The sequence below is a fragment of the Xiphophorus hellerii genome, chromosome 20, assembly GCF_003331165.1.
Source record: "Xiphophorus hellerii strain 12219 chromosome 20, Xiphophorus_hellerii-4.1, whole genome shotgun sequence".
In the NCBI taxonomy this organism is placed as follows: domain Eukaryota; kingdom Metazoa; phylum Chordata; class Actinopteri; order Cyprinodontiformes; family Poeciliidae; genus Xiphophorus; species Xiphophorus hellerii.
In genome coordinates, this window is record NC_045691.1 from 9,826,538 (window position 1) to 9,836,724 (window position 10,187).

The following is a 10,187-nucleotide window of genomic DNA, read 5'->3' on the forward strand; positions in this document are numbered from 1 at the left end:
TCTGTATGGAAACACACAGTTTAACTTTCTGCCTGTCTTGAGATGTTTCTTTAATATTTCCACATGATCTTATTTTCTCATCTATTTTGTGAAGTGCACCAGTCCCTCCCACAGCAAAACATCCACATGATGCTAGCCCCCTGTTCAACTGGGATTGTTTTCCTGGATTTTCTCCTCTGCTATGATCTGCATTATGGACAAACATTTCAGTGTTATTTTCATTTGACCACAATATATCAAAAATATTAACATATTTGGCTCTAGGTGCATTTGCAAAGTGTCTTTTTTTTTTTTTTTTTTACCTTTGGTATGACTTCTTCGCCGAGTCGCCTTACAGCTAACATTGGTACATGTTTCACCATGTATAATCACACTTCTCTTGCCAGATTCTGCCAGCATCTTTCCAAAACAAGTTTTGGTTTTTTTCTGGGGTTGATGTACACATTTTGCTGTGAAACATGTTCATCTATACGACACAAATCTTGTCTCCTTTGTGAATGTTAGCACAGCTCAACATTTTATAGTCGCCAATAATATTTTTTGAACAGATGAATAGGGTGGGAGTTATTCCAAGGATAAACCGGATTTGTGGAGGTCTGGCATTGCCTTCCTTTTACTTTGACTGATTTCTTTAGGTTATCCACACAGTGCGACTCAAGGAAACCTTGTGATTGAGGTTTACCTAAAAAAAAACATCCACATTTAACTAAAATATTGTGAACTATCCTATCAGATGCTTACAAGGCCTAGCTATTAATCACCTAGGCTTTTGCAAATTGTTTAAAGGTAATTTAAACTTAAAGATATAAATCTTTAAGTCTTAAATGCATTAAGATTTAGTCTTAATGCATATAAACTGCTGAATTTGAGGGCCTTAAAAATTTATTTTAAACATTTTAATATACTTGATTTTGCAAATAAAAAAGTGGTAATCTTATTTTTATCCTAAAACAAGAGGAGTTTAATTTGATTTAAATTCATACATCTGTGAATAAATATCTGGTTTCAACTACAAATACACTTAGTGAGTATAAAAAAGCTCATCCATCAATACATCTGGATTGCCCAAGAAGTGAAGAAAACTTAGTTTCACAGAACCCTAGTTTTATAGGGTGTGAAGTTGCTCAGATTTCTACATTATAATTAAAGACTTTTACTAGAACAAGGCTATATAGAAAGGTAATTAGTAAAATTGTGAACCTTTAAATGTCAATGTTCTCCAAATTTCACAATAGCATCTACTGCATCCTCATGAATATTGCCACCCCTTGTAAAGATGTCAGGGGGGGTGTGAGGGGTGGGAAATAAAATAAAATTGCACTAGCGTTCTCACTGAAATACTTTTAGAAAATCTAGTTTTTAATTTCAGAACATTTAGTAAATGTATTGGGGGGGATATAACAAGTTTTAATAAGATCTTCAGTGCCACAGTTGGTATCTAATCATCAATGACTTCATGTTTACCAAGAGGATAATTATGTTGTAACACTAAAGTCTGATCTTCAAAAGTGGCGAAGGTAAGAGACCATACAGTTTAATTAAGGTAGAAATGAGATTTATAAATCAGGAAAGCTGGCAAGAAAATAGCTACTCATCTAGAATAATGATTAAAAATAACACTCTTGAAATTACTGTGGTCTGTGTGAGATTATACTACTGCTAAAAATAAATTGTACAACTTTTTTTTTCTTTTTACATGCTTTCAAGGGGTGCCAATAATTGTGCAAGGTGTTGTACTTTAAGTTGTACTTCAACTTTCAGCTTTTATTTTTCCAAATATATAAAAAGATAATTATAAAAACTGAAAAAAAAGGTGTTTTGTCAATGAATCTGAATATAACCCTGTTTTTATTTTATCATTTAAAACTGCTACTGGTGTTACTGTTTGGGGTTCACTGGATTTTCTTTTTTTCAAATGTTTCTAACAATTTTCTATTTTAAGATTGTGGCACACAGGTTTAAATCTCACATTTACTGTGAAGGGAAAACAAGCAGTAAGCAGCTTTACACATAGTTTCAGACTGATTTAAAATAATTATGTAGTAATGTCATTATTAGGAACCCTCCTAGCTTTACATTGGGGCTGTGCTGCAAATTGAAGACTGTGATTGTAATGTGTGTTCTACTTAAAAAATCAAAAAAAAAAAATATCTATCTGCTGTTTCCCTTTAAGATCACTCATTAAAAACAAATAAGATTCTTGGATTTGAAGTGTGAATTTACTCCCATAAGCCATAGTTCATTCTAGTTATTTTTTTTACTATGCTTTATCTACATTCAAAGATTAGTTTTCCTCTGTTTACCTCTTAATGATTACTTATTGTATCCATTTCTTCTAATTATTTAACATTTTTTGTGATGGATATGAATCAGTCCAACCACAACCCACAACTAGCCTGGTGTTTAATATAATGTTTACCCATGCTGTAAACCCTTTGTGTTTACAGCACACCGACACACAAAGCTGGTTGATTTTGCTACTTGTCTCTCTGATCACCACTGTGTTCCAAATCATGGATCAGAAATCTGTAGAAATATGCAAACGTGTATCAGAGTTGTAATGACAGCATTGTTGTAATCCACTGTCAGTTGTGTAATCACTATTTATTTCTTAGCTATGACTTTTTGATAAGTGAAAGTCAGTGGGCTAATTCTATTTATCAATAATATGAATTGAATGTGCTGTTGACCAGAACTGATTAATAAAAACAAATGATCAGTAAAATTATTAAAATGCTAAAAGTGGGATCATTACTTTCTTGTTAACATCTCTCTTCTTGCTCCTCCTACAATGTCCTACGCAGAGCTTAACTGACCTGATGTTTGACCTTCATTCAATTCAAAAGGTGAATCTCACAGATTTTTACCTTGCAGCTAATTATTCCCAAAGTTCTGTTTTGCAGAAAATTTGAATATTATATAGATTGGAACAAAATAAAATTGATTGTTAATACAGGAATGTCAACATACTGAAAAGATTAAGGACAACTTAGAGAACCCAATTAACCTGATAGTCATGTTTTTAGGACTGCAACTTTTAGATGTGCCTCTGCTGCACCACACCTGAATACAATAATTAGGTCATTAGCAAGGCTCTGGAGAACTGATCTACACAAGGAGGAGGTAATTAAGCCATTTGATTCCAGTGTTTTGCATCTAGTGGCACATCTAAAAACAGCAGGACACCGGCCCTTGAGGACTGGAGTTTGGCACCTGTGATTTAGGGAAACCAATTAACCTGACAGTTTTTGGACTGTCGTAAGTTGAAATTAAATGTAACATTTGACATGGAAATCAATTTGATTTGCGTTTATTTAAACGACAAATCATCATCATTATTTGAGCTCATTTAAAAGATTACGCAAAGTAAGTCGTTCAGAAAGGAGTGACTCAGGAACCAGTAGTTTGGGCATGGCTGGGGTCGATTTTATGTGTGACACATGAGTCGCAACCTTTATTTGTGTCCCCTCTCGGTTCGATTGAAAGTCATGGCAGGTCCTGACCTGATAAGAACTGTCCTGTACACGATCAATAACCTTTTACAACAGGAGAAATACAAAGCCGCCTTGGCTGTTGTGAAGGGATTCAGAAACGGAGCTGTGTGAGTAAAACACAAGCAGCTAGTTAGCTTAGCCGCGTTAGTTATACAGCTGCAGTATAGCTGCAGTCCTAACTGCGCTGTAGTCATCAAGCCATTCATCTCATACTGAGTCGAAGATAATAAATTATGTTTGCAGTAGTAGTTATTTCACTTAAAATCAGGTGTGTTTTAACTGAGTGGAATCATGTTTGTTTTAGGTATGGAGCAAAGATCAGAGCACCACATGCCCTGGTCATGACATTTCTGTTTAGAAGTGGCAGGTCAGTCACTGATGTGAACATTTACTTCAATTACTTACAACGTTGTCTATTTTGGATGTGAACACATTGAATTTATTCCCATTGTAGTTTAAAAGACAAACTTCGAGCCATTTTGAAAGCCACATACACCCACTCCAGGAACCTGGCCTGCTTTGTGTTCACATACAAAGGACTGCAAGTCTTACAGCAGAAGATCCAAGGAAAGAGTCTCCAGTCCCACTCCTTCCTCGCTGCCTTGTGTTGGAGGATGGCTGGTGTTTGGAGACAACAACAATATTAACAGCCAGGTAGAGTATGATGCTTTGTAGGTCAGGAGTGTCTGGGGGGGACAAAAACTTAAAAACTGCTTAATAAAAGTTTCCTTAGCTGCCGTTCTGTGTTCACCTGTTTGGGTTCATAAAGCTTGTTCAAAAATGAAAAATCTATGTAGAAATACCAACAGAATATGTTCCAACTTTAGACTTGGAGAGGAAAAATATATTCAAGTCTTTTTATGAGGGAGAAAAAACATATTTAGTCTTTTTATTAACAAACACAAGTCCTAAAAAAATCATAGTTACTAATTCTAATGATACTTACCATAAAATGTTAAGATCTGACCATTAGTCCATCTCTGTGCATCTTGAACGTCTCGACAATCTGACTAGAATATGTACAGATTAGAAAACCTACTTCCTATGTCCTAAGCCCAATGGGATGCACCCAGCTCACTCATGATTGTACTGACATAGACCAAACTTTGACTTGATTCTCTTATCTCTTTCCCCATCCTTTAAAGTTACCGATTTTATCTGTTTCCTGGGGCTGATTGATTTCCCGTGTTTTAACAGTTTCTTATTTTTTTATGTTATCACTTCAGATCAACATGTACCTGCTGTCCAGAATCCTATTCGCCTTGTCTCGACTGGCTGTCGAAAAAGGATTCATCCCTGCGCCCAAACAAGACCCTTTCCCACTCTTTGCCACGCTGGTGTGGGGAATCGTGTTGTGGTTGTTTGAGTATTACCCCCACACCCTTCAACCCTCCCTTCAGTCCTCCATGAATTATCTTTATCATGACAGCAATGTGTGGCATGACATCTCAGACTTCCTTGTTTATAATAAGCCAAGGATTGCTGGATCTTAGAAATGACACTTTACTGATTTCTTTAGTCTTTCTGATAATGATTGAATAAATATTTTTTTAATAATCAAACTTTTCTTGTTAATGGTTGCATTTTTAACTCTTGATATGACACTGTACTATGACATTTAATTAACCATTTTTACTTTATTTTGTGATATCTGTGGAATTTGATCATGATTGCAAAGCACTACGTTCATTTTCTGTTCACACTGTACCTTGTATGATATTTTTGGGGACGTTTTGTCTAAGTCCAGAATTTGTTTAATTTTTAAATTTCAATAATAAAAGAAATATATTAATTTATGATCATTGATTATTTGTTAAGTTTTAGGAATAACATGTTTGATAAAAGATTTATGAGTAAAATACAATGTATTACACATACATAATACTCTGTAATGTACAGTGTATTGTACTGAAATTCAACAACCTGCTAAAATGAAAATTAAATAACCTGACTCAATCACAAATGGATGACCCCATTTATTTATTGAAAATAAACAAATGGGGTTTATTTTAAAAATCAGTGAAAAACTAAATTGATGAAAGACACACAATATGTTCAATGGGATAAAACCAAAATAATGTTTAAATGCCATTTTAAGGACCATAAAAACACTAATTCTGAAATGATCTGTGCTTTAACTTTTACACATTAAGCATGTATTTGTGCAATAAAATTTTTGCAGCTTCTGACAATTTAGGATATTTTGGTCAAATATCAATGCACCTAATTTATAACTAAAGGTTTTCAAGCTATTTTCTGCTGCTTATTTCAGGTCTCTAAAGTGATACCACAAAGTTTTCATTGAAGAACTTATCTTGATCCTGTGAGGTACTTACTTTTTTTGCAAAGAAAATGTCTGTGTTTGGACATTCAAACTCCTATTGATATGACAAGATGGAGGTTCTCTCCAAGTGGTGGTTTGATTTCGTATTAGTTCTGACTCGAGGAACAATTTGTTCACCATGAATGATGCCTCGTAAGAAACCCCACAGGTCCATCAGCTCGCACTACTTAAAGAAGTTTTTATCTAAGTGCCTTTAGGGAGCCTGGGATGTGGAATTCATTTTAAAGTGTTATTTGATTGTGTTGCTATATATGATATTGTGTAATGTGATTGTTGTATATTTTAAATTCTCTGAAGTTTATGTACAGTACCTTATTTAGTTGAACTAAGTACTTGCCTTTTACATATATATGTAACAATACAAGTATATATATATATATATTAGACATTGTGCAAAGAGTGAAAGGATATTTAAATTTCAATTTGATAAACCCACATTTTGCATGATTCTCATGATGTTTAGACATAAACAAGCCCTCATAATACCAAATGTTCCCAACGACTGTGAACTCCTGCAGGCAGCATTCAAAAAATGGGTGTGCATTGGAACACACTTACTGAACAGATTTGTCTAGTGCCTGAAGGTGTGTCACGGTTGTACAGTATTTAATGAGGGGTGAAAAAAAAAACATCCTGTTTCAGCCAAACCTGTTCTGTATTTATCTTTAAAAGCCTGGATAATTGTTTTTGCAGCCTTGCACTAACCACTCTGTCATGTATCCAGCCTTAAAGTATCATTGGTTAAAAAAAGAAGTGCAAATAGTGTATTTTAAAATGTTCAAATAGTAATTATCTTCCTAAAACCTTCTTCTGTTGATAGTAACAACTGCTTGCAGCTAAACTCAGACATAGCTAACACTTTATTGTCATAGACTGTCATGTCTGATATTAGACGTAACAATTAAACTTGAGATAACTCATTTGATTATGTAATCATATGTTATTATGATTATGATACTGTTATGGTCTGTTTAGCTGATATAATACGAAGGGGACTGGCTTGTCTCTGCTGTTAGACTACTGACTAAGTCAACAAAGGAACTCAAACACCCATTTTGAAGTGGCTATAAAGTTCAGCCACAGTCGTAGGTTATTGAATCAGATCCTGTTTCACACTCTTTGCAGGACTGGATGTGACTGATTTTTCACCCAGACTGGGGAAATTACATCCCTTATTTCCCTCATAAGTTTGGACTCAGTGGATACAATTAACACACACCTAGAGGCATTTTTTTCCAAGAAGTTGTATGGGTTTCTAAGATTCATGAATTCATGAATATTGTGTTTCTTGTATTGTACACTACTGTATATTTTACTTGGCTCCCTTTTGTAGAGGAATCGATGACATCCGTCTATGAAAAGGTGCTACATGATTTATTAATGAACTTTTGGAATTGATGTATTGGGTGAAAAAAGAATTCATCTCCAACTTCATCTTCCTAATGGACACCTGAAAGTTTTTAGTGAAAAAGAACGAGAATGCTCATAATTTCATCAAAATCAGTTCCATCTAAACTGCCTTAAATATTTCTATTCAATGATTCTCATGTCTGTTTCTGTGCCTTACTTAACTTCTGGAATCATGACCAAAAACTTCCAGTTTGCTGTTTTGTCTTTAGCTAACCACCATCAGTATGTGGATGTTTGATTAAACATCCATATAATGTGGCTGAATGTGGTATAAAACACTTTGGAATCCTCAGATTGTACAAATGCAGTCTGTGTAGCGTTTAGCATCACGTTCTTCAGCAAAGTTTAGTGAGATTTTAGTGCGACTTGGATGCTTCTTTTGGAAGAAAACACTTGTGTGTAGGACACAATGAGTACATTCTGGAAACTGTTGCATCTCCTTTTACAACCTGATCACTGATTCAAAGATAGTTTGCCTGCTACATTGAAGATTGCGTCAGCAGTTAAACTTGTCTTTTCATTGAACACAGGGAACATTTCCAAGTCATCAGAGGAATTTGGAACTTCATGTCTCAATCAAATTTTGTGTCACGGGTTGTTGTGGTTTGGCTGCCAATACTAATAGTGACACTGACGTCAGCAGCGCGTGAGATTGTATCGTTCCTTGTGTTTGACACAACTTGTACGATGTGTGTGGCAGACAGGACGGCATGTACAATTTTACCATTAGGATTATTCTGCTCACCTGTGTCAGTTTAGTTAGGTTGATGTTTTTGACCTAGAAATGCATATATCAAATGTTAGCAGTTCTCTCAGTGCTATCAGATCTTCGAGGTTTTGTTAAAATAGAAAAAAAATACTTGTGACATTAAAATGTCACTAAAATGACATTAAAATGACATTACACTAACTCATTGTAGCTCTTTAAAATACTGTTGTTAGTTTATGAGTCACTGAACAGCTTAGCAGCACGATACATTAAGACCACTCAGGTCTTCTGGTTCTGGTTCTGGTCTGCTCTGCGTCCCCAGAACCAGAGCCAAACATGGAGAAGCAGCATTCAGTTTATCCACCACAAATTTGGAACAAACGTCCAGAAAGTTGTAAAACAACCAAAACACTGGGTTCCTTTAAATCTAAACGAACCTCCTTTGATTTTTGTGTTTTTTTCTCATATAAAGCACTTTGAACAGTTTTGTTGTATGTGCTATACAAATAAACTTGATTGATTAATTGAAAATTTGCTTTCTGTAAAAGTTAAAATTTATCAAAATAAAAATACAAACAAAAAACACAGTTTTGATAAAACTAAATCAAAGCAAGTAATAAAAACAGTTTGCCTCATTTTACCCGTTGAATATATAAAAAAGAAAACTCAATTATATGAAATGAGATCAGATATTTTGAGCAGTTATTAAGAAAAAGTGTATGTGTATGTGGCAGAGACATTTCAAATTAGCCTACCAAAGTCTAGCATCTCATTTGCGATCTAATCAGAATTCCATTTTTTCTACAATATTATGTCATTTTTCAAATAGACATTCCTTAAGTTAAAACATCCGGTTATCTGTAGCTCCATATTTGGGGGCAAATTCACATCCAATGTGCCCGTCAATTGTAACACTATGTTTCATGTCACAGTAAGGTGATATTGAGACACAAGAATGGCATGACTTTGAGTTGACACTCATTGTTCAAAAATGCCTCCCACCCTCTCAATGTGTGATTATCAGTACCAACTGCATCTCATGAATTAAACTTGTCAAACCAGTTTTACTTTTTTGTGTTTTTTATGGAGTGTAGTCCTCTGCGTCACTGAACAATTACCTATAATCATACTCCCACGCTTGTGTTAAGCAATGTCCTTACATGATATTTTCCTCTCTAAAGATTGTGTTGATAGCACCATTAGAGTTAAGAAAATACTGAGTATGCATGACTGACTTTGTATTGTACATCCGGTTTGCAATGGATATCTAAAACTAACCACTAAAGTACACTAAATGGGCAGGACGGTCATAATAACTTACACTTTAGATTTTTAAAAACTGGAACTGAGTTTGCAAGTTTGAATTCATTTAAATTTTCTCTAATCCCCACAAGGTCAAAATTATACATGGCATTGACAAAGAGCTGTGTAAAGTTTGCAGAAGGAATCAATGTGAGACTTTAAATCCCAGGACACTAAAGTGTGGAGCATGGTGGTGCAGAATGCTGCTGTTTCCCTTAGAAGAAATTCAGAAAACGTCTTATTGATTGGAAGAGTCTATTGAGAGCAGTCTGTCTAAACTAATCAGCAAAAATTAGTTTTAATTAATTATTAGCTAATGGTAAAACGATTAGCAAATCTGTCAAGTATATTTCATTTAGGCAACATTTGTTTGCTTAAAGTCAGTGTCTGCAGTGTGTCTCCCTTTTTTTTTCCATGTTTGGGTGGAATTCACATGCTAGCAGAGTTTACCCATCTCTTTATTCTCTACAGATAATGTACCAAATCATTACAATACTGAATTATCTTGCAGCAAATATGTAAATAAAGACTGCATGGTGAAACAGTTGGTAGCACTGTTGCCTTGCCATAACAAAGTCCTGGGTTTGAAGTCTTTCTTCTTAGAGTTTGCATGTCCTTTCTGTGTGTACAGGGGTTCTCTCTGGGTACTCCTGCTTCCTCTCACAGTGTAAGAACATGACTGTCAGCTTAATTGGTCTCTCTACATTTTTAAACTACATACCATAAACAAAAACATAATAATAAAAAAATCCTAATTTAAATGATCATGTTTATTTATGTTTAATGTTTTAAGATCCAGATTAAAGCAGTTTATTGCCTGCACTAAAGTGGATTCTGCAATAAACTATAATAGAAAAAATCAGTTTTAATCATTTTTTGGAAGCATTGGTATATTTCACAAATTATCATCAGACCTTCAATTTTTACA

The 10,187-nt window shown here is 34.6% G+C and overlaps 1 protein-coding gene across 1 annotated transcript; it reads left to right on the forward strand.

The window, feature by feature from the left end:
• Positions 1 to 3,403: 3,403 nt before the first annotated feature.
• pxmp4 (peroxisomal membrane protein 4) lies at positions 3,404 to 5,290 on the forward strand. Its single transcript, XM_032548402.1, is given in 5 exon segments — positions 3,404 to 3,601; positions 3,799 to 3,861; positions 3,949 to 4,096; positions 4,098 to 4,148; positions 4,721 to 5,290. Coding segments are annotated over 5 exon segments (690 nt in total). The 5' UTR covers positions 3,404 to 3,440; the 3' UTR covers positions 4,988 to 5,290.
• Positions 5,291 to 10,187: the final 4,897 nt, after the last annotated feature.